The following is a 26,257-nucleotide window of genomic DNA, read 5'->3' on the forward strand; positions in this document are numbered from 1 at the left end:
CTGAAACATTAACTTTCCTGCTCCTCGGATGCTGCCTGACTTGCTGTACTTTTCCAGCGTCACACTTTTTGACTCACCATCCAGCATCTGCAGTCCTCACTTTCTTCCACTTGAGAAATCAGTCCAGTAAACGTTCTCTGAAATATTGTCAATGACAGTGTATCCCTCCTGAAGTAACAAGACCGGAACAATACAATATTCCAGGTATTTTGTCATCAATGTCCTGTACAGGTGTAACAAGACTTTCCTACATAATGACTTTGAAATACCATTTCAACTCTCAAAACACCCCTCAGTGAATTCATTTAAGGGATAACTGCTTGAGCACAGAATGAGTGTCAAACTGCTGGCAATAATCTGAAAAGGGTTTACACAATGGGAAGAGCTCCTAATTCATGTTAGATAGCAGCTCTCAACTTTCTTTCAAACACATCACTGACATTTCCCCCTGCTTGAATTTGGATATATTAATGGTGTCAGTGTTGGGTATCCTTGGTGAGCACAATAGGATTCCTGGCCGACTTGAAAGAATGACCACAATAATGCGAGGAAATGGCACTATATTGTTCTCCAAATAAAGTCAAGGAGCTGAATATGATGGCTTAGGAGCTAACTGTAAAAACCAGCATCAGCAAGCAAACAGCCAAAGTTCTTACGCAAAACTTTCAAGAGGCAGAAGGCATGACCCCAACTCATCAGCAACATCACATTCACTGTGGAAAGAGATTATTCATCAGACGAAAAGCTGATATCCATCCAGTCCCAAAATATGGCCATCCAGCATGGTATACAGCAAGTCAACCATGGAGTAAGAGGCAAGCAAACAATGAAACGACGCACTCTCTTGCACAATCTGCTCAAACTGGCCGTTGTACCTACCACATAAAAGTGATGTGTGCAAACCTTGAGTTAGATAAATATCAAATTTATGCAGTTTTTAATTTTTTTTAATATAAAGCAAAGTGAAGACAATGATCAGATCTTTTAGTTACTCGGCTCAAGCACTGGAACACAATGTGCATTGATAATACCCAAATGTAAATAACAATGCTATCTGGGATTAATTTTTCAGAAATATTTTCACAATGCACTCTTCAATGCTGCAAAAGATTTACACAGCAATAAGCTAAACCTCACTCCCAAAGCATTCTGAAGTTAATTGTCAGCAAGTGCTCAGTTAGCTCACTACAGGAGAAATACTGCAACAGGTTTCAGTCTTCCTGCATTGGCCAGAGAGAAGATTGGCCAGGTTCCTGCCCTCAACTGAAAGGCAGTGGCCTCTTCTAAAAATATATACAAATGGACATCAAGACATGACAGTATCCAATTCAGTTACAATGGCCAAAATGTGAACACCTTGACACAAATCATTTTCAATATTTATCACAAATAATGCCCATTTGGAAGTAGTACAGAAATGAACCATTGGAACACATGCAGAACAAAGAATCAATGATTTCAGGTAACAGGACCCAGAAATGCACATGTTAAGAATAAAAGAGCTTTTTTTTTCCTGACCAGTACATTCTGCTGCTGCAGAGGAGGAATAATTAGGTCATTTTAATGTTGGCAGGATGTCTCGAGTGGTGTAACACAGGGGTGAGTGCTGGGGCTTCAAGTCTTTACAATTTATATGAATGATTTGGATGAAGGGACAAAAGATATAGTAGCTAACTTTGCAGATGTCACAAAGACAGGCAAGTGAGTTGTGAAGAGGATATAAGAAGCCTACAAAGATTGCACATATAGATTAAGTGAGTGGGCGAAGGTCTGGCAATGGAATACAACGTGGGAAAGTGTGTGAAATTGTCTGTTTTGGCAGAAAGAATAAAAAAGTATGCAATATAAATAGTGAGAGGTTGAGGAGCTCTGAGATGCACATATAGCCTGGTGCATCAAGTTCAACATACAAGAATACAAGAAATCAGGAAAGCTAATAGAACGTTATGCTTCATTGCATGGGGAATTGAATGCAAGTGAAATTTTGTGAAACCCTGGTGAAAAACATCAATGGAGCATTGTGCACAGTGTTAGTCACTATACTTATGAAAAGATGCTACTGTGTTGAAAGTAGCTCAGACGGTTAACTAGACTAGTACCCAGAATGAGTGGACTGCATTAGGAGAAAAGACTCATAAGAGTCTTTGGAAAGAGTCAGAGGTGACTTCACTAAAACAGATAAGATCCTGAGGGGACATAACTGGGTGGATGTCGAAAGAATGTTTTATCTTGTGGAAGAATCTAGAACTGGGGTCAACAGTTTAAAAGTGAAAGGTTGCCCATTGAAGACAAAAATGATAAAACTTCATTTTCTCTCTAAGGGTTTCAGAAATTCTACAAATTTGTTTTTCCCTGTGGAGATCCAGCCAGATTTGCTACATTTATCTTCAGTATCTTTGATTAAAATAAAGATGGAACAATTGAATTCTCTTTCCTCAAAAGGCAATGGATGTAGAATCCTTAAATCTTTTCATGGCAGAGGTAGATAGATTACCAAAGTATTGAAAGATTGTCAGGATATGCAGGAATGTAGAGCTGAGGTTAAAAACAGATCAGCCGTGATCTTATTAAATGGCAAAGCAGGCTCAAGGACTGAGTGGCCTACTCGCGTTTCCTGTTCCAATGTTACCATTTGACATAGATTCTAAATATTTACTTCCATCTTTCTTTACCGATAGACAATTACAGAAGTGCAAATATTTATGAAGGTCTGTAATCGAGTAAAGGCGGAAAAACATTGCATTGAACTGAATATTTGCCACACCTGCAATATATTCTCTATAAGCAGATGAAAATTTGTAAAGTCTATTGAATGTGGCATTGAAGAATAGCATCACATTCAGTACATGAATAATGATCTGAATTAACAAATAATTTCAATTATGAGATTCAACACCATGAGGAAACCACGATAAACTGAGTCTTGCTATATGTTGTATCGTTTTATTTATCCGCATTTTTGATCATTGTCAGAAATGGGAAAAACAATGTTTTGTAAAGAAAGGATTGTGGAAAAGATTACTGCTTTTAAAAAGCTAGTTGCCTGACACTCATTGTAAGGGCTGTTAACACTGCTGTTTGTTCAAGCGGTGGGTGAGAGATGTTTTGTCGTACACAACTGAACCAGGGAGCAGACAACAAATAGCTGACTGGTTTGTGAACTGGTGATTAGTTGCTGGTGACAAAGGCCTTCGGACTTCCAACAATAATGAAATTGGGTTACGGAAAGCTAAACAGCTTGTAGGTGTGAATGACTAGACAGCAGTCAATGGATTTCCAGAAAGGAAAGAAACGTCCTTTCTCTGCAGTAAGAAATAACTCTTACTCTTTACCTACAATCAATTTATTTGAAAGAAGCTATAATTCTTGTTAAGTACAGAAACATGGTCTGTGCTTTCTGTCAACCTGGGTCTAACAAACAGATAAATTGGGAAATTATGTATACTTTTGTGACAAATCCAGAAATAACAGGACATGATTTCCAGCATGCTAGCCCAGTGAAGGATAGCAATATGTTGAGGAGTAGGAAAACTCTGTTCTGCCAAAAACCGAATGAAGACCAAAATAGTGGCATGCCTCACCTGGTCTCAGGAAAGTGATCAAGAAGATCCCAGAGAGTCAAACCAGACTGAAAAAAGTGTTGAAGTCTGGATCCATCTTCAAGTTGTAGAGCAATCCGAACCTAAAGAATCAGTACAAAACATTTCAGATATTTGCAACTTACACTGATCATCCAAAGCAGAGAGAACACAATCATAAGAACCTTTTGTTAAATAACACCTTTATGTGAATTTAGTGAGTATTCTTTCCTTCTCAGTTAAGGCCACAGATCAGTAGAAGTCCCATCTTAGAATGGCAACCTTTCAAAATGGGCGTGGGCTCTTCTCACTTCTTCTCAAAAACAGAAGGGTCCACTATACTGTCAATAGTTAGCCTATCAACTCTTTACCAATTAGCCAGAAATCTAAACTCTAAATCTGGAAAAAGAAATAAACTCCACTAAACATTCACAGCAGTACAATGTCATTGATCAAAGTGTATACCACAGAAGATTTTCAATAAACCTGCTTGCATTTGCAGCACAACCTGGAACTAATCCTACTTGCCATCATCATCGCCATAGAATCCCTTATGCTGAAATAGGTCAATCGGCCCATCAAAGAGCATTCTACCCAGACCTCACCCCTTACCCATGTAAACCATCATTTTCCATGGCAAATTCAGCTAGCCTGCACATCTCTAGACACTATGGACAATTTAGCATGGTCAAGTCACATAACCTGCACACCTTTGGACTGTGGAAGGAAACCGGAACACCCGGAAGAAACCCACACAAACACGGGGAGAATGTCTATGTGACGTTTGCACAAGCTCTTGCACATCCACCATTCCACATCCTACTTGCTCCATTCATTCATTTGCCCTGTCTGCCATGGATGTTTTATTCTCCGATATTGTCTCTATAAACTCCTTTGCCTCACCTGCTTGCCTCTTTTCAAGCCCAACTTCAAAATCCACCTCTGATCATCTTTTAGTTACCTTCTTTAGCTCACTGTCCACTTTCTCCAGTGGTTTAAGTACCTAGGGACACCTTTCTTCATTGTGGGTACTACTTGAAAAAGTTATCAAAGATATATTAACAAAAATAAAACAGTTAATAAAAATGTTATGAGATGCTTCCACGGAAAATGAGATTTCAACCTGAACATCTTTGCCCAACAGTAGGAACAATACTACTGTCATAAACCTCTCTTGTGGATACTGTAATAGGTATCATTAATTTCTTCAAACATCAAGATTTATCCCACGTATAAAAATGGTTGCATTGTGATCATTTTACTGGACTAGTAATTCAAAAGGTATAGGGTACTGCACAAGAGAAAAGAGTCCAAAGACCACCACAACAACTGGTGGAATTTTTTTCCATTCACACATGGGACATGGGCGTCACTGGCTTGTCAACATTTATTGCCCAACCCTAGTTGCCTCTGAACTGAGTGGCTTGCTCGTCCTTTTCAAAAGGTAATTGAGTCAACCACATTGCTTTGGGTCTGTAGTGACATGTAGGCCAGGCAAGGATGATAGTTTCCTCCCCTAAAGGGCATTTAGTGAACCAGATGGGGTTTTCTAACAATCAATAATAGTCTCCCAGTCATCAGTAAATTATTAATTCCAGATTACTATCAAATTCAAATTTCACCATCTACTGTGGAGTCACCAGAATATTAGCCGAGTTACTGAATTAATAAGTCTAGCAATACTACCACTCGGCCTTCGCTTCCCCTAACTAATAAATCTGGAATAAAAGTCTAATGACCACCATGAAACTACGTCCTGAATTCATGAACGAAATGGATTTTATAGTAATATCCTTCAGGGTTAGAAAGATGCCAATCTTACTGAGTTTTGCCCATGTGACTCCACTAGGAATTAGCATGCATTACTTAATGTTATTTAGTAAGCATGGAGCACAGAAGTCACTACAATAATCTTAACAGAACGTAAAAGTGGTTTGTGTTTCACTCAAAAACAGCGTTATTGTAGGAATAACCACCATCACTTGCAACGCAAAGGGCTAAGAAAACAAATAATACACACCCCTAAGTTGTTTCCTAGAAAAACAATCAGGTCAAGTTCTTCTGTGCTATCTCCAGGAGTAAAAACACAATGCGTGCTAAAGTGTACTTTTACATTGGTAAGTATTACAATCCATTTGGCTCCCTGATAACCCAAGTACTTTAGTTAGAGACTATAGACTCAATTCCTGGACAGTGGTCAATCAATCTCAGATAGAGTAACTGTATTTGAGCTCCCAGATTTTGATTCAGTTATACACTTCCATATTGGAAGGACCCAGGTCAAAGGCTTACTGCAGTAACCTGAGCAAGTAATCTAGATTGAGATTTTAATTGCAGGACTGACGGAATGTCCCAAATGCTTCCTCAGTTCACACAATTCAGAGAGAGGTTGAGATGTTCACTCAATATTTGATGAATATTTATCTCTCAATTAGTGCCATTGCAACAAATATATCTGGTCAAAAGTACGTCAGAAGCTGTGACATGTTTTCGAATTACGCAAAATATAACAAAAATGCAAGTTATTTACCTAGCTCACAGCCATTAATGATGACCACACTGTATACAAGTCAACTACAACAGTTTCCCACATTACTTTCAAATAAGCACTTCATTGACACTGAAAGATTTCGTCGTGTTTTAAGGGTATCCTTTGCTTATAATGCTTTCTTTCATTCACAGGATGAGAATGTCACTGGCCAAGTCAATATTTAATGCCAATCCCTAATTGCCCAGAGGGCAGTTTAAAAAAATCAACCAGCTATTGCTGTGGGTCTAAGTTACAAGTAGACCAGTAAGGATATCAGTTTCTTTCTCTAAAGGACATAAGTGAATCAAACGTTTTTTCTGGCAATTGACAATCACGTCATGGTCATCATTAGACCCTGAAGTCCAGCAATCGGGTGATTTAGGAATGGGGGATGACAAACATGAACTTCAGGATGTTAAATTTAGAATTCTCCATTTCTTTCCCTAAGTTTCTAGTGTCTGTTGCTGAAAATGCTTGTTAATGAGAACAAATGTTTTTAGACAACTCAATTCCAGAGAATCTACACCTGAGCCCAAAGTTTGCAAGTGTCTTTTGATCATTCTGTACATGTTACTAATTTAATTTCTGCTTACTGGAGATCTGCTAAAATGATGTGCAACATGGACAGACACGGTGGACAGACCTCAGCATCTTAGAACCCCAGCAACACTGCAGAAGGGCAGCTAGCATCATGTTCAGCTCAGCAAACTGGAACAATTGCTCCTGTATTACATAACAAAGGCTAGAAGCTCAACAAAGAAGGCACAGTGTTAACATGCATGGTCCAATGTGACTTATTAGATATGACAGCCATCTCAACAGCTACTCAAACATAGAGCACTGCTCGTAACTGTTTGACAAAAACCCAAAACACTACATAAATTTCAGAGTATGTTTTAATTTCAAAAATATACTTAATTCACAAAAGCATTTAAAAGTATATACAAAGATTCTAAAGATTGTAGTGTCTGCAATGAAAAAGATAAAACATTGGATTTTTTTTGACATTTCTTAGAGCTTTGCTACAGTTGCGCAAAACAAAGGCATTTCCCAATTATGCAGGAAATTATTTACATTCATTTGGAGGCACCAAGTGGGTCTGACAACTGATTATGCTTTGGCAGAAAGACCCTTGATGGGCTTTGGCAACAGCTGCCCCAAGCTTCAGTGTGTCCCTCAGTGTGTAGTCCTGGACCTTGGAATGTGCCAGTCTGCAATAGTCAGTCAAGGACAACTCTTTACACTGGAAGACAAAAATGTTTAGGGCAGACAAATAATCATCTTTCACCAGTTTGATAGTTCTACAGGCGCAGTTGATGTTTGCCTGTGTATGCGTCCTGGGGGACAGCCCGTAGAACACATGGTCCTGCATAATGGAGCTGCTCAGGATGAACCTTGACAAAAAAATCACTGCATCTCTCTCCAGACCTCCTTTAATGGCACATTCTAGGAGGAGATGTGTGACAGTTTCTTCAAGTTAGGAGCTGTGCCTGGTGAATTCATTCAGGAGTTCCAAAGTTTTTAATTAAAGAGAACAACAGCAAAGGTTAATCACCTGCAGTGTGTCATTTTTTAAATAAACTTAGTCAGATGCAGCTAAAACTATAGTGTTGTAGCCAAACCTGTGCCTAGTCAGCAACTGCAATAGGACAAGAGTGACCTTGGACATTTTACTTCAGAAATTGTACTCTACATATTCATATCCAAAATAACATATCCTAGCACATTACGTTTTTGTGTTCTTTTCAGAGAGGTTCTAAAAGGGATTCATTTTGTACACATTTTCAACATTAGCTTTCATTGCTTTTTCAAATTTCCAGCAGATTCTCTTTTATGTTGCAGTACGGATTGTCAACCTGGGAAATTAAAATGTCACACCAAAGCTGCAAGTTGTACTCTGCCCAGTTTGGAATCACCAGGTTTCTGGAGCAGTTTTACTCTTTACATGTCACACTCATACCTCATCTGGAAACATTCATCGTTAATAATGAATGCTTAAAATGCCTCTGTTTTTTCCCCTCACTCTAATATTATCAAAAATTGCTTCCTTGAATCAGGAACAGAACTCATTTTAATGCAGAAAAGTATATTAAGTGCTCTTGCTCTCTTCATTTTCAACTGAGATTTGGTATAGTTGAGGGATTCTACACTGAACATGTCAATAGCAAAGGGGATTCAGGTTTTGTTGATAGAGTTACTGTCAAATTTATTGCACAACCTTAATGCTCTTAGGAAGGTGGTGGTGAATATCTATCTTGAACTACACACAAAAGAAGAAAGTTTCAGGTTTTAACATGAGAATTAAGAGTAGGAGTAGACAATCCAGCCCCTTGAGCCTGCTCCATTACAGCATGATCATGGATGATCTCATCTCAGCCTCAACTCCACTTTTCTGCCAGCTCCCCATAACCCTTCATAAGCCTACTAGTAATGAAAAATGTATCTATCGCCTCAAACATACAGTGTCCAGGCATCCACTGCACTTTAGCATAGCAAATTCCACAAATTCAAGACTCTTTGAGAGAAGCAATTTCTCCTCATTTCTGGTTTAAATCTGCTAATATTTTGATCTAAAGCGCCCACAAGAGGAAGCACCCTCGCCACATCTACACCGTCTATCTCCTTCTGCATCTTATTCACCTCAATTTGATCTCCTCTCATTTTCTAAACTTTAGAGAATAAGCCTAAACTGGCCAATTTTGGCTCACAAGACAAATGTCTCACCTCTGGAATCTCTGGTGAGTCTCCTTTGAACTGTCTCCTATCTAACCATATTCTTCCTCAATTAAGGTGTTCACCTTCCCTGGTCAAAATTCTGGAAATTATCAAATGGGAAAATCCCAAGAGTCAACAACATGTATGCCACAGCACATCAAAGTACCAGCACCAACGTCACCAATAGAATTTCAGCAAAGTTCAATGGGAGGATAATATTTTCACTTTGGTGACAGGAAAGATTTAAAAGCAACCCGGGGGGCAACTTTTTTTTTACACAGAGTGTGATGCATATATGGAATAAACTGCCAGAAGAAATGGTAGAGGCAGGTAAAATTACAACATTTAAAAGACATGTAGATAGGGACAAGGATAGGAAAGGTTTAAAGGGATAAGGGCCAATAACAGGCAAATAGGACTAGATTAATTTAGGAACCATTTCCAAATGTTGGTCAGCATAGATGAGTTGGACTGAAGGGCCTGTTTCCATGTTGCATACTCGTTTGACTCTAAGGGCACTTTTCTGGAAACCAGAAATTAGTTTGTCCTGAACTACTAATAGCAAACTGGTTTTGAAAATAAAGGATGCTCTTCATTAGTCTCTTTCAAAAAGTCCATGACATATCAAAATACACTGGGCCTAGAACTCCTTTTACTTAGTTCTTTCATGGGATGATAACAAAAGTCCAAAGCTCATCTTACTCCTTACAGGTTTAAGGTCTGAAGTTATATTTAAAGACCAATTTCAGACCCTGTATCAATTTTACTCCAGCAGCCATATCCTCTTGGTTATTAAAATTTGATTCAAACATTTTACATTGCTTCACAACAGCAATGCATTGTCATGCTCATTTCTATTCAACATTTAAGGCAGCAAAATGTATTTGGTGCATTCTACACTTATGTTCTTGTCATCTACCAATCTTCCCTTTGTTATAAAGCCCACAATTCTAAGGTGGATTTCCTTTCTGCTTTTCAGAAACATTTGTATTTTCTACCTGTTGGAAACACACCAAGTTCTAGTCCTCTGATGTCAAGGAGGAGTCTACTTGCAACTTTATCTGAATTGGCAAAGAAAATATACTTTAGAAACTTGCTAAAAGATGACTACCAAAAATCTATCACAGCTCCCATATTAGAACACTTGAATTTATCTGTCTTCTAATTTATCATTCAGCTGCAGAATGACTTCTTAGTTCTGACAAAATAGAAGGATTCAAAATGCAACTTTTCCTCCCTCCATAAATGCAGAAAAGTAACTGGACATCTATTAATCAGCTCATATTTTGCTTCAAACATGCATACCTTGCAGAATACTGTGTCCAATTTATTATTAAACCTACCATTTACACTAATAATTGTCCAACTGATTCAGGACATTTATCAGGTAAATAACCTCACTACTGTATTTCAAAGTTTCTTCAGCTGTGCCAACATTTTTCAAAACCAGATTTCCAATTGTTAAAATCCAAAGTCCATCCAAGACATGGAATGCAGCATAACTCACATGTACAGGAACAATTAGTAATATTTCATCATTTTCCCTTAATGCTAGTCTACAACATACTTTTCAACTACAAGTTACTAATTGAGTCACTGCACAAGCAAGTGAGATTTCTCAAATAAATAAGCTAGAATTTAAAGTCATAAATATTTCAAAGGTTAGCAAGTTGCATTGGTGAGAAAAGCCAAATGATGTTGCCTCCACTTCCCTTCAACTTATAGCTCAAGGATGGAAAGTAAAATTGCTCTCGTGCTTGTATCAATGTGCAAGATGGCTTGGAAAAAAAACCACCCATCCCACATGGGGGCAGTGGTTGAGGAAAGAGAAAAGCCTCGTGAACATCTTTTAAAAGTATGACTGAGACGTGGAAAATGACAAAACAATCCAAGTTCAGTGGGTAATCAGGAAGGCAAACGGAATGTCATCTTTATTTCAAAAGGAATGGAGTATAAAAAGTTGGGAGATTTTGTTAAAACAATACCATGCACTAGTCAGACTATCGGTGAAATACTGTGAACAGTTTTGGACACCCTATCTAAAGAAAGGTGTACTGGCAGTCCAGATATGGTTCACTAGGCTGCTACAGCAAACTTATTTCTAACTGGCACCAATGGGAGTAGGACTGTACCAGTTAATTAAATATTCCAGTTGATCAAGAGGTCCACATAATCTATAGGAAAAACACACACTAAGTAATAGAAACGGAATGTGGGGGGTATACACATCAGTGTGATATTTCATTTGGAGTAAATCTCTTAAATAATAATGCAACTTAAATAAAACTTACCGGTAAAGAGCTTTCTAACACACACCCTCAACTAACTACTTTGACATTGCAGAGATTTTAATAAAACAGTAAACTTCTGGTATTGAGGTATGTAATTTTTGCCAATTTCTTCAGTGTGCCAGTTCAAATAAAGTCTGGTGTACTACGTCTTATGAGAAGAGCTTGAGCAATTTAAGCTGGCATTCATTGGAATATAGAAGAATGAGAGGTGCCCTTACTGAAACATACAAGCTTCTGACAGGACAGGGTAGATGAGGAAAGATTGTTTTCCCCTTGTGGAAGAGTCTAGGACCAGATAGCATAATTTCAGAAAAAACAGAACCCACATTTCAGATAGAAATGATGAGAAATTTATTCTCTGAATTCTTTACCACTGAGGGTTGTCAAAGCTGGGTCATTGAATATATTTAAGGATGAGATAGATTGTTAGCTCGTAAGGAAATTAAGTGTTTCAGAGAAAAGAAAGAAAAGTGGAATAGAGGAATCAGCCATTATCTCATTGAACGATAGGGCGAACCTGAACTAAATAGCCTACTTCTGCTTTACATTTTATGGTCTTAAACCATAGGTATTACTTCAGTGTGGCAACCCTTTGGAATCCCATCATGCTATGACACCACATTGTGCTACCCATATGATACAAATACCCATTAGTCGCTGAAGAAAACTGAAAAGTATCTCTAGTATATATTCAATGAATCATTTCTCTTGAATAACTTTAAAGTTAGACATAGATATTCAAGCATTCCTCATTCAAGTGTACAGTTTCCAAACAATTACAAGGTTCCTGTCTGAAAGCAATTTTACCCCACTCTAGGAAGGGAAACGTGTTGTGCAGATGTCCTGCATTATTATCCTTTCCCTGAGAAAGTAAATATATGATATGCTCTTCTTGACATATTCCAGGCAGAATGATATTTACAAAATCTTTTCATTTAATAATATGAAAACCATATGGAATGAGGTTTTACACCATAAAACAATTGCCAATGGTTACATTTAATATCACAGACAAGTTGCAAGTTGTGGTTAAATTGATGTAAATATGAAGACCTCTAACCAAAGGTTTATGTTGTTTTAACCGTCTTTGTATCAAGGATAGGCATTACTTCATGAGTCCACACCTCCTCGCCTAGAAATGAAGGTTTTTAGATCTTCCAGTGTAAAATCAATTGGATTCAGAAAAATATTTTTAATTATCATGTTCAATGTTAAAAATACAGAGAGGACAATTTTACAGACAATAAATTAAATTTGAATAGCAAGTAGCATAAAAGGAAATCCAGTAAGAACTTGAATAATAGTTGCAAGAGTACACTAGAAATCCCATCAAGCCCACCTCACCGTTCAGAATAATTAGGGCTGACCCTATGTTTCAATTCCATTTATCTACACACTCCCCAGTTCCTCTGGTTCCCAGAGACACCAAAATCCAGCGATCTTAATCATGAATATGATTTTGAACAGAACGGCGAGGAGAGAGGGTGGAGAGAAATGAGACTGCCGGGAAGTTTTTGAGTGGGTGAGATGTAAACCAGAGACCCTACGTAGTAGCGTTTCCCTCCCACCCATCCCCTCGAACCTCATTAAGAGTCTATAAACTCGGTAAGTTTTCAGGTTTTCTCATTTTCTTTCCGTTTCTTCTCATCCTTGTTTAGTCCAGTGTGGGCTTTCAGATTAGCAGGGTATGGCTGATAAGGAACTTGCATGCTCCTCCTGCAGAATGTGGCAGCTGAGAGACACGACACATCTCTGCTGACCACATCTGCGGGAAGTGCACCCAACTCCAGCTCCTCGAAAACCGAGTTAGGGAACTGGAGCTGGATGAACTGCAGATCATCCGGGAGGCTGAGAGAGAAATTGAGACAATGTACAAGGAAGTGGTCACTCCTCAGACACAGGATAAGGATAGCTGGGTTACAGTCAGGGGGAGGAAAGGGAACCAACAGATAGAACAGGGATCCCCTGTGGCCACTCCCCTCAGCACTCCCCTTTTGGATACTGCTGGTGCGGATGGCCTACCAGGGGAAAGCCATAGTTGTCAGGTCTCTGGCACTGGGCCTGGCATTGAGGCTCAGAAGGGAAGGTGGGAGAATAGAAAAGCACTAGAGGTAGAGGACTCAATAAACGGATTGACAGAAGATTTTATGGTCAAGAACAGGACTTCTGGAAGGTATGTTGCCTCCATGGTGCCAGAATCTGGGAGGTCGCTGATCAGGTTTACAAGATTCTGAAAGTGGAGGGGACTCAATAGATGGATTGACAGAAGATTTTGTGGTCAGAACTGAGCAGCGAGAAATCATGGTACATATTGTCACCAATGATATAGCCAGGAAAGGGATTGAGGATCTGAAAGGTGACTACAGAGAGCTAGGTTGGAAGCTGAAGAGCAGGACAAGTAGAGTAGTGATCTCAGGTTAGCTACCGGTGCCACGAGACAGTGAGGTGAGGAACAGGCAGAGACTGCAGCTTAACACATGGTTGCAAGGCTGGTGCAGGAGGGAGGGCTTCAGATACTTAGACCATTGGGATGCCTCCTGGGGAAGGGGGACCTGGACATGAAGGACGGGTCACAGCTGAACTGGAGGAGCACAAACATCCTGGGTGGGAGATTTGTTTGTGTGATTCGGGAGGGTTTATGCTAATTTGGCAGGGGGGTGGGAACCAGAGCTATATATCTGAGGCGGAGGTGGGGGGGAGGTGGTAGTTGTAGACGGGGCAGTGACAGGATGCAATGAATCTATCGGGAAGGTTTTAACATGATGAAACAAAGGGATCGGTTAAAGTGTGTCTGCTTTAATGCAAGGAGTGTCAGAAATAAGAGTGATGAACTTAGAGCATGGATCAATGCTTGGGACTATGATCTAGCAACTACATCTAGCAACCATTCTGCCCCTGTGAAACCCGTGTCTCTGTTATGGCCAATGTTCCAGGGTTTAGAACATTTAAAAAGAACAGGGAGGGTGGAAAAAGAGGAGTGGGGTGTAGCATTGCTAATCAGACAGTGCATCACAGTTATAGAAACAAAGTTGTTGAGGAAGGTTTATCTACTGAGTCAGTATGGGTGGAAGTTAGGAACTGCAAGGGAGCAGCCACCTCATTGGGGGTTTTCTACAGACCCCCTGATAGCAGTAGGGAGACTGAAGAACTCATAGGTTGGCAGATTTTGGAAAAATGCGGATGTAGCAGGGTTGTTATTATGGGTGACTTCAACTTTCACAATATTGACTGGAACCTCCTAATGCAGTTGATTTGGATGGAGCAGTTTTTGTCAGGTATGTTCAGGAGGGTTTCCTTACTCAGTATGTAGACAGGCCAAAGAGTGAAAGGCCATTTTGGATTTGGTGTTCAGCAATAAGCCAGGACAGGTATCAGATCCCGTGGTGGGAGAACACTTCGGTGACAGCGACCACAACTGCCTCACATCTACCATAGCTAGGGAGAGGGTTGTCAGCAAGGCTTTGTAAACAATTCTGAAGGATAGGATTTATGACTATTTGGAAAAGTATGGCGTGATTAAAGGCAGTCAGCATGACTTTATGAGGGGAAGGTCATGCCTCACAAATCTTATTGAGTTCTTTGAGGAGGTGACGAGACAGGTCAACGAAGGCCAAGCAGTGGATATGGAGGATATGGACCTCAGCAAGGCAATTGATAACATTCCCCATGGTAGGCTCATTCATAAAGCCAGGAGGTATGGGACACAGGGAAAGTTGGCTATCTGGATTCAGAATTGATTGACTGACAGAAGGCAGAGACTGGTTGTAGATGCATTCTGCCTGAAGGTCAGTGGTGAGTAGTGTCCCACAGGGCTCTGTTCTTGGGCCTCTGCTCTTTGTAGTTTTTATAAATGACTTGGATGAGGAGGTTGAGGGGTGGGTTAGTAAATTTGTTGATGACACAAAGGTTGGACGTGCCATTGGTAGTTAGAGGGCTATTGCAGGCTGCAGCGCAACAGACAGGATGCAGAGTTGGGTTGAGAAATGGGAAATGGAGTTCAATCTGGATAAATGCAAAGTGATGTATTTTGGACGATCGACCTTGAATGCTGAATATAGGATTAGAGACAGGATTCTTGGTAGTGTGGAAGAACAGAGGGATCTTGGTGTTCGAGTGCATAGATCCCTCAAAGTTGCCACCTAAGTGGATAGGGTTATTAAAAAAGCACATGGTGTTTTGGCTTTCATTAGCAGTGGGATCAAGTTTAAGAGCGGCAAGGTTTTGCTGCAGCTCTACAAGACCCTGGTCAGACCACACTTGGAATATTGTGTCGAGTTCTGGTCACCCTATTATAGGAAAGATACGGAGGCTTTGGAGAGGATGTAAAGAAGGTTTACAAGGATGATGCTTGGACTGGAGGGCTTGTCTTATGAAGAGAGGTTGACTAAGCTCAGATGTCTCTCTCTGGAGAGGAGGAGGAAGAGGTGACCTGATTGAGGTATACAAGGCAATGAGAGGCATGGGTAGAGTCAATAGCCAGAGACTTTTTCCCAGGGCAGGAGTGACTGGCAGGAGGTGTCATAGTTTTAAGATATTAGGAGGAAAGTAGAGATGAGACATCAGAGGTAGGTTCTTTATGCAGAGAGCTGTGAATGCATGGAATGCGTTGCCAGTGGTGGTGGTGGAAGCAGAGTCATTAGGGACATGTAAGTGACTGCTGCGCATGCACATGGACAGCAGTGAATTGTGGGGTGCTTAGGTTAGGTTATTTTATTTTAGATTAGGAATAATCCTCGCCACAACATCATGGGCCGAAAGGCCTGCTCTGTGCTGTAGCTTTCTATGTTCTACGAATATGTTCATTGAAAGACCATCTCCACAACCTTCCAAGTTAGAGAATTCCAAAGAGTCCTAAACATACAAGTGAAGAAATTCCTCATCTGATTTCTTCATTCGTGGGAATTGTCTTTATTTAATAAATTGGGATTTAAAGACCAATTTCAATAATGGTGATAATGAAACCATGATTGTCATAAAAATCTCACTAAAGCTCTTTAGAAAAGGAAAACTGCCATTTTATATAGTCTAACTGACATGTGACTCCAGACACATAAAAATACGACAGACTCTTAAATGCTATCTGAAATGGTCTAGCAAACCTCTCACATGTATCAAACTACAGAAATATCAATAAAAATGAAGATAGATGGACCTCCCAGCACTGACCTAGGCATGGGAAACAACAATAGCAAACCTAGCCATGTAAACCCTGCAAAGTTAACTAACACCTGGGAGGCTTGTGCCATAGTTGGAGAACTGTCCCACAAATTAGTTAAACAACAGCCTGACAAAGACTCATGAGATCATACCTTGAGTAATCACTGCACAGTTTTGTGGAGATGAAGACACAAAGTTTTGAGGACAACCTACATGTAGTGTGACACTGCCACCGATCTAACTGGGTTGATTTCAAACATATCTAGTAACGGAGTTGAGCAATCATGAGCCATTGTGGAATGCCAGAGGAGCAGAACTGTACATAAACACAATATGAAACCTCATAAGCTGGCATATCCCAAATTCTTGCATTAACACTAAGCTTGGAAGCCTGATTCAATAAAGAGTGTAGGAGGACATGCCAGTAGCAGTACCAGACATGAATGAGAAGTCAACCTAGTAAAGCTGCAACACACAACTACTTCCATGCAAAACTACAGAAGCAGAATGCAACAGACAGAGATAAACACCCCAACAATCAACAGATTTAATCTAAGTTCTCCTGTTCTGCCACATCCAGTTCTAAATGGTGGTGGGCACTTAAACAACTGACATGAGAAGGCTACACAAATATCCCCAATACATCTGTGCAAAAGTCAAGACTGAAGTATCTACACCTATCACTGTCAAAACTGTCAAGTGGATGATACATCTCAACTTTCACCTGAGTTCCCCATCATCATAAATGTCAATCTTCTGCCAATTCAATTCACTCCATATGATACCAAGAAAAGTCTAAAGGAACTGGAATTTGAAAATATTATAGGCCCTAACAACATTCTACTAATGATATCACAAAAAAGCTATGACAAAGAAAGAGATTATTCGACCCATCGTATCTTTTCCAGTGAAAACAAAAATTAAAAATTGCAATAATCCTAGTTGATGTTACTACTGGACAAGTTAGATCCCAGATTGAAAGCTATCTTGATGGATCATTATTTGTTTTGTTTCAGTTTTAACAAGGTGATCTCTCACTGAAACATAAGCATGCAACATTATAAATTTGGTTTTAACAGAAAAACAGAGTTCATTTCATAAAAGAAATGAAGATAAAATAGGATAAACTGACACCATTTACACATTACACAAATTTAGAGATTTTGAAACACATAGCTTTTTAAAAAATTCATTCATGGGATCTGAACATCATTTGCTAAAACAGCATTTGTTGCCCTTCATTAATCATCCAGAGGTAATTAAGAGTCAAACAGATTGCTGTGGGTCTGAAGTCACACGTAGGCAAGACCAAGTAAGGATGGCAGATTTCCTTCCTTAAAGGACATTACAGACGAGACAGGCTTTGACAATAATCAACAGTGGTTACATGGTCATTAATTAACTTTGCGTGTTTATTCCAGATCTTTTATTTTTGTACTCAAATTTCACCATTCAAACTCACATCTCCAAATATTTAAGACTTTTAGGCATAAGATGCTGTGGAAATATGAAAAAAAATTAACACATAAAGGAGTAATGACTTTGATCTCACTATCCAAGAGAGTGAGAGAAGAGACAAATATGGAGGCAATGGCCTAGCTCTTTTACTACTATACAATTAATCTGGAAACCTGGTAATCCTCTGGGTTTGAATCCCACTACAGCAGATGTTGAAATTTAATTCAATTCAATTCTGGAATTAAGTGTCTACTGATGTCTGAGAAACCATTATCAGTTGTCAGAAAAACCCATCCCATTCACTCATATCCTTTAGGGAAGGGAACTGCAAGGTCTGCTCTACATGTAATTCTAAACACAGCAACATGGTGGACTCTTAACTGTATTCTGGGCAATTAGGAATGGGCAGTAAGTGTTGGCCAAGCCAGCAATGCCCTGTTCTGTGAATGAATAAAAAACACATTGATTTCAAAAGAAAATTGAAAAGATATTTGAGACAATACAGAGATCAAGCCAGAAAGTATGACTACGGTTACTCAACACAGAACTTGCATGGACTCTAAATATTAAATTCTCACTCCCTGTTTTTAATAATTTTTCAAATCTAGTTTTGGGACTCGCCCCAAGTGATCAAAAACTCACTGATAAGTATTAGTCACAACAGAACTTCAACAAATATTTTGCTCATTTGCCATTTAAGAACGTACAGAACCAACTTCCACTACGTTCCATATATGGCATCTGGACAAGATTCTACAAATCAACATGAGCTTTGCAAACAAGGAAACTAAAGTTTTATAGCTATATAGTTTCCAAAAAAGCTCAATTTTGTTTAGACAACATACAATGTGTTTCATTTGGATTAATACAAACATTCAATGTACTACAAAGGATTAGATTCATCTGTTTGAGTGCTAATTAATGAAAGGTTCCTTTTTACTCCTCAATGACCAAGATATGCCAAGATTATGAATAGAATTTATTCATCTTCATTCAGACTAATAAAAAAAACAAACATTTGTGTACAAGTACTTTCAAATTCTATTATCTACTAAAATAGTGCATCAGTAGAACAATAACCAAAGAGAGTCGCACAGACAAATTATTTGCAAAAAGTCAAAACGTTATACTGTACATATCTATCTCCTGTGAACAGGAAGTATACTGCAGTCTAATGCCTTATTTTAAAAAACAAATCTAAACTAACAATTTTAAATGAATTATATATGTACAATCTTCTTTTCTAAAGAAGTATTTGATGACTATTTTTAGATGCTAGAAGAAATGCCAGGCGAGCTTCAGGTATTTTCATGATAATGGCCTGGATTATGCTGTAGTAATGACTATGAACTTGTCAGCATCACTGTCATTACTTCACTAAAACTGACAGCAACTTTGGAAGTCGCCACATGTTCAGAATGCCATGGAAATCCAGAAGTTATTGTCAGTTTTTATTCTAGACTTGTATATAAGGTAAACTATGGAGGTATCCATCAACTGTATTCTCCATTGCAATTATGATGAAAACTTCCACCTCTATATTACTAATCTCATTTTAAAAATCCCTGGAAGAGTGTTGCATCTTGTTCAACATGGTGTAACTAGGCTTTTCACTTCATGCTGTCTTCGGAATTATTGCCAAACCCCTTTACTGACACTGAAAAGGCAACAGGACATCAATGGAATGTCAAAGTTTGCCATAATCTCAGTTTCCACTTCCTTTTACTTGGGAATGACAGGAATGCTGTTTGACCTTCTTTCTCAGTCACCTATTTATCGTATGATTCAAGTCTCTCGGCATCCCTTCCCATCTAGCCTATCTGCTTTTCTTTGTGGCAGTCCAATATGCATCATCACCTCATCACAGATTGCCCCTCTCCCTTTATCATTGCAAAGGATGACCATTCTCAAGTTTCATTTTCTCAAGTACCTTCTTCAATGCTTTCTCAATGTTCCCTGTCTGTACTGGTCCCTGTCGCTCCAATTTCTACATAAGGATTTTTTTTAAAAATCCACATTAATTATATTTTTCTTTTCTTTGACATCTATCTTAATCCATACATAGTGGTTTATTTTGCCTTATGAAATTTTAAAAGTGAAGGAATTCCATGGATTTAAAATTCTGGTTTGCTATCCCTGAGAACACTTAGACCTGCTATCAGATTTAAGCTTCCAGCAAGGAAGGGAAAATTCCTGCTAAATATTTATGGATAGTTTTTATTAACATCAGTGGCAAGTTCCTTTGTCTTCTTATTGACTGCAAAACTCTGATCATTATACAGAATATAACTGAACAACTGGCATTACAGCATGATGCAGCACAAATCAGGCCATTCAGTCCTTCAAGTTCTGCAGGGTATTCATTTTCCATGTTAATCACTGAAACTAATTTAATTTCTTTGGCGCCTCTCCACATTCTTTTAACTATATACTGATTGACATTATTTGTTTTTTTTAATGGACTACTTCAACAATAATCTCAGCATTCCATATTTTAACCATTTCCTGCACAAAAAATCTTTCTCACTTTCCCCCATTAAGTCTATTTCTGGACTTTCTTAAACTTGCCTAAACAAAGGAAACCAACTTTTTTTTTATGTGAACAGTTGCATTTTGTAAGTTTGAGATACCCTCTTCTCATTCTTCTAAACTCCAGTCAATATAGCCCTAACTGATCCAGTATCTCTTCATATGCCAATCCTGACACCCCAGGAATCAGCCTGGTAAACCTTTATTGCACTCCTCTCTCAGATAAGGATACTAAAACTGCACACAATATTCCAGGTTGGAGGATGAAGAAGCGCTTATGCCTGAAACGTTCACTCTTTTTCCATCACCGCACTCTTCAACAATACTCCAGGTGTGGCCTCACTAAGGCCAGGGCCAATTGCAGCAAGACATCCCAACTTATGTATTTGAATCCTCTTGCTTTGAAGACCAATATATCATTTGTCGCCTTCAACGAGCTGCGTGTTTACTTTCAGTGACTGGTATAGAAGGACACCTAGACCTTGTTGAATCTCCCCCTTTCCTATTCAGATAATAGTCTGCCTTTCTCTTTATCCTACCAAAGTGGATGACCTCATATTTATTCACATTATACTTCACATATCATGCACTTATGCATTCACTCAACTTGTCCAAATCACATAAATCAGAAGCATCTTTGATTTATCCTCACAGTTCACTCTCCACTTAGCTTTGTATCATCTGCAGATTTGGAGATACAGTAGGTCCCCTCCCCAAACCCATACCCATGACAGATATGTTTCAAAGCCTACTTCGGAAGCCTGAAACCACAGATAGGAGTGAACCTATTCTTTTCAACGGGAAATTTACCTTCCCAGGAGCCCCAGGCACTGGATGATTCCAATAACATGGTCGGGCCTCAGTAAACCACGGGTAACTGAAACCACGGAAAATGATTCCAAGGATACAGGAACCACCCTATATTACATTTTGTTCGCTCAACCAAATCAATACATATTCCACATGTCTGTGGTCTAAGCACAGATTTCTGCAGTATCCATTCGTCACTGGTTGCCAGTAGGAAAATGACCCATTTATTTTAACTCTTAGCTTCCTGCGTGCCAGCCAGTTATCTATCCATGTCAGTACACAACACCAAATCCTACGCACTCTAATTTTACATGCTAATATTGCTAGATATTAGACACCAAACATTGGTGTAATTGTATGTGTCAACAGGTTAATTCAGCCTCAATATCAAGCACACAGTTCCTTCATAACTTGCCCCAAATCTTCACAAAGTTTCAGTACTGAAATGATTGCCGAGTACGGAGGAATATTAGCTATAAACTGTTAGAGTATGAGATTGTTCCATTCCGTCAGTTGTTTGCAAACCCCGTGTTTTGATGTTTCACAATAATGAAAATAAAATTATATACTTGGAAAGTATAATAGCATGGAGACAATGAAATAATGGAAATTGTGAGACGAGCAAGAAGGAAAGCTCCAAATCAACAACCAGTAATCTGTCCAAGCCAACTGCGTTTTCCTTCACAAAATACTGACACCATTAAAGCTGCAGGATCCTTCACAACTACTGCCAGCTACAACTATCAAAAAAAAGTTTAAATATAACTTTAATACTCACAAAATTAACTATTACCGCATGATCACACTACTGCACTACATAGATGGTATGACACATTATGTCTAATAGACCTGCGTACATCTTTGGGTCAATTATGTCAACCTTCAGAGCTCTAGTCCATCCATTAACTGAAAAACAATTGATTTTGGAGAAAGGCTTGTATGCACAAAGCTTATACTTCCAAAACACAATTTAAGATCCCAAGAAAACAAATGCGTAAAATAACTTTAAACTAAGAGAGAATAGGGAAAGTAAAGTAAGTGCAGGAAGGCTATTATGGCACCACTCTGATTTTGACTGGATTTATTATTATAATACTGGCTGATTGTCCTCGTACACAAACTCATGAACAAAGGCCCCAGTTAAGTCTTCATTTAAATGAAGTTACAGTGCAGGAGATAACAAAAAGAGCATAGATGGAAATTCAATCTTCATTTTTCAGTCATATATTGTCACTATTTGTGTATGCAACTGCTACAAGTTCCTATGTCTGCATTTATAGTAAAAACTACATAAATGTGCAAACATTAATTCCAACCTTTTGCCAACGGTGACAACAAATTCCCACATGGTGAAATGCTTCGTTTCCAGAATTGCAAACTTACATTATTAATATGGAAATAAGAATTTAAAAGTTATCAGCAAGTGTCCACAGGTAAAATATGTTTAATATTAAATAAAATTAAGATTTGTTTTAGAATCAAAACATGTGATTTGAGTAAGTTTAAGCATTGCATTATCAATCTCATACTCTAGCAATAAAACAAGACCAAAGATCTTGAAATGTTATATCATAACTTGTATCTTAAGGTCAGTTCAGGAAAGAATCTACCACAACTACCCAATTTGGTCTATACAGAGCTTTGATTGCACAATGTTTTGGTGATTGCTAATACCCTCAAGACAAGAAGTGTTGCCTTGCTGATGCCCCAATCAAAATAAAAACCAAAACACTTAGAGGGACTACAGTGTTACAATGCGCCTTGGGCTCCAATTGGTTCATAGAGTTCCACAGATGTCATTCAGACTGCAGTGATAGCAAGTTGTTGGCCTTCACTAATTGTCACTGTATTCATATTCTGGGCTGCAATATACAATTTCACAATACCGTCCCAAAGATATTTTGCGTGCTTATTTGACATGATTCTTTAAATATTTTGCAATTAAAACCCTGACATCCCAAGAATCACTATTATAATTTTGCAGGATTATGTAAATTCTCACAAATGTTCACTTTGGAAGCTACAAGGAACATAAGTAGTCAAAATGATAGAATTTAACTAATATCAATCCCTCCCACACTTAGAATGAAATTGACTAATTGTATTAATAGCCTTTGGCTTCACTGCATTGTCGGAAAAAATATGTAGGGTATGATACAACTTCCAAACTCATTACCTAAGTTTTTTTTAAAAAGCAGAAGGTGCCCAATCTGAATGGATTTTATAGGTTTCTGGCACAAGTACACAGCAATTACAGACTTCAAAGTCAACATCACTAGATTATCAATAGCATGTTCTAAGTGTATACAAAGCCAATGATAAATGTTTCAACTTTTAAGCAGATATAAGTTGAGCTAAGCGTAACGTAAAGTTCCCTCTATATTGCTACTGTTCCTCAACCACAATTCTAACTTAAGAAAAAAATCATATACAGCCATGAGTCATTTCCTGAAATTAAACTGCAAGAGGTATTGAAAATATCAGTAAATAATGGAGAATTCTACACTGTAGTCATCGGTCAAATTCTCGTTTAGAAACCCACAACAGAAATTGTTGCTGAAAGTCAGCAGGTCTGGCAGCATCTGTGGGAAGAATACAAGAGTTAACGTCCAAGTTCGGTAACTCTTCATCAGGAAGAATGCTGTAAAATCACACCTTGTACAATTTGTAATCTGATGAAGAGTCACCAGACTCGAAATGTTAACTCTGCTTTCTTCCTACAGATGCTGCCAGACCTGCTGAATTTCAGCAACAATTTTTGTTTTAGCTTCAGAATCTCCAGCATCCGGAGTTCTTTGTTTCATGTCATTTCGGAAACATAAGATATAGCAAACTTTGTTTTATTCAACACTTTATGAACCAGCACTCTCAAAAACAGGAAAAGTTAAATACCATGCAGTTTATGGTATTATTCCATCCAAATTTTACCTCAGTGTAAATATAATTTTTTTCAAGCAACCCACCCAGACCCATTCCCCTACTCTATTATTCTATATTTAGCCCTGCACCTAATCTACACATCCAGGAACACTATAGGCAATTTAGGATGGCCAATTCACCTAACCTGCACATCTTTGGACTGTGGGAAAAAAACAGAGCACCCAGAGGAAACCGATGCAGACACGGGGAGAATGTGCAAACGCCACACAGACAGGTGCTCGAGGTTGGAATTGAACCTGGGTACCTGACGCTTTGAGGCAGTTGTGCTAACCATTGAGCCACCGTGTATGCTTATTCTTGCCATTGTTTCAAATTTTGGCATTATCTGTACCCTGTTCACCTCCGGTATTGAAGTCAAGGATTATATAATTATGGACCACTCTCCAGGACACTGGTGCGACTAACTCCATTTTCTGTTCACCAGTGGCAATCCTGCAGACCCAAGTAAACTACAGATACATACTGGATTTAGTATCATGTATGTCAGAAGCAAGTTTCCAGCCTTCTGGAATCCAAACTAAATGACTAATACTACAGTGACCACAGAGAGACATGTCTCTCATTGTCGTGGCTATATTTACACCATGATATTTTTTATTGAGTATGTGAATGTTACAAATCATATTGTTAAACCTACTTACACAGATTGTTTGCAGAAATGGTTGTTCAAGCAGATCAAATATATTACTAAATTTTACACCTCTTGATTGGCAGTACACACAGATTTTGTTCAATTCTGTTTTATCTTTCAATTCAAATCCGGACAAGCACAATTCTTTTGAAACTCAAACTCAATAACTACATTGTTTTGTAAAGGTTCAAAATCTTTCATCCAAACTTATGACTAAATGAAACGACAAACTTCAGTAGAGAAATCAAGAGTTACCAGGAAAGGGTAGGAAAACGGACATGAGGAATGTCAGGTCAACCATGATTCCAATGAATGGCTCAAGGGGCCGAATGGCTTTCTCCAGTTCCTATTTCTTATGTCAAAGTTGACAGTTCTTAAAAATGTTTAAATTTTATATTTCAGTGATAGAATTGACGTACTCTCATTCACAGGCACAATTCTACTTAAAATAAACTAATTCTGAGTAAAATGGTGGCATAGTTGCAATATGACTGGACTAGTAATCTAGAGACTCAGGCTAATGCTTTGTGAATGTGGGTTCATTGGTGACCATGAAAGTATCTGGTTCACTAATATCCTTTAAGAAAACTGCCACCTTTATCTGGTCTAGTCTACATGTGGCTCCAGGGCTACTCTTAATTGTCCTCTGAAATGTCCTAGCAAGCTATTCAGTTCAAAAACAATTTAGGTTTTGCCAGTAACACCATCATGCCATGCAAGATCAACAAAAATTCTGAAAATTTATCATAATGTACTGTAAAAACCATGATGAAAATACTTGAGTTTTACAAATCCAAATAACACTGAAACACAATCTTTGGGCACTGTGAATTTAGAACAGTCTTTTATATGGAACTTTTTCCATCCACCAGATGCCTCAAAGAATTTAACAGACAACAAACTGCATTTGAAACAAAAAAGAAATTGCTGGAGAAACTCAGCAAGTCTGATAGCATCAGAAGAGAAAAAGTAGAGTTAACATTTTGGTCCAGTGTTAAGTGAAATCACTATTGCAATGCTGGAAATTGGCAGCCAACTCACACATTATAAAATCCCACTTACAACAATGTGATAATAACCTCACTGCCTGTCTCTTTGATGTTGATAAGTATTGGCCAGCACACTTGGGACAACTCCCCTTCTTTTCTCTGAAATAGTGCCATGGGAGTGGGCCATCCATTTCAGGTCTTAACCAAAAGATCACTCCTGCAATAATACAGCACTACTTTATGACTGTCTTGGACTATTAGCCTTGATTTGTATGCTTACACCCTAGAACATCTCAACTCAAGTTAAGCAACTCCAGAAGTTGGGGTTTAAGAGTTATGCATTCAACTGTAACACAAGTAAGAACTTTTTCAATCCATCCAAACTCTTTTATTAACACAGATTACAGCAAACCACACATCAAGTACACAACTTTAAATGATTATATTGGATGTCATAACTTGAAGGTGCCAGTGTTAGACTGGAGTGGACAAAGTTAAAAATCATATAACACCAGGTTATAGTCTAACAGGTTTATCTGGAAGCACTAGCTTTTGGAGCACTGCTCCTTCATGAGGAGCACAAACACCCACTTATCACATTGTTACCTTGGCATTAAATTAATAATTGT

General features: G+C 38.5%; 1 protein-coding gene across 3 annotated transcripts in view; it reads right to left on the reverse strand.

The window, feature by feature from the left end:
- Positions 1-26,257, reverse strand: part of aspscr1 (ASPSCR1 tether for SLC2A4, UBX domain containing) — a 212,660-nt gene that overhangs the window by 167,815 nt on the left and 18,588 nt on the right. For all 3 annotated transcript variants that reach the window (XM_060844791.1, XM_060844789.1, XM_060844790.1), the window contains exon 4: positions 3,582-3,682. In XM_060844791.1, the coding sequence (XP_060700774.1) occupies positions 3,582-3,682 (101 nt within the window). The remainder of the gene's footprint in view (positions 1-3,581; positions 3,683-26,257) is intronic.

This window comes from Hemiscyllium ocellatum, chromosome 25, assembly GCF_020745735.1.
Source record: "Hemiscyllium ocellatum isolate sHemOce1 chromosome 25, sHemOce1.pat.X.cur, whole genome shotgun sequence".
NCBI lineage: Eukaryota > Metazoa > Chordata > Chondrichthyes > Orectolobiformes > Hemiscylliidae > Hemiscyllium > Hemiscyllium ocellatum.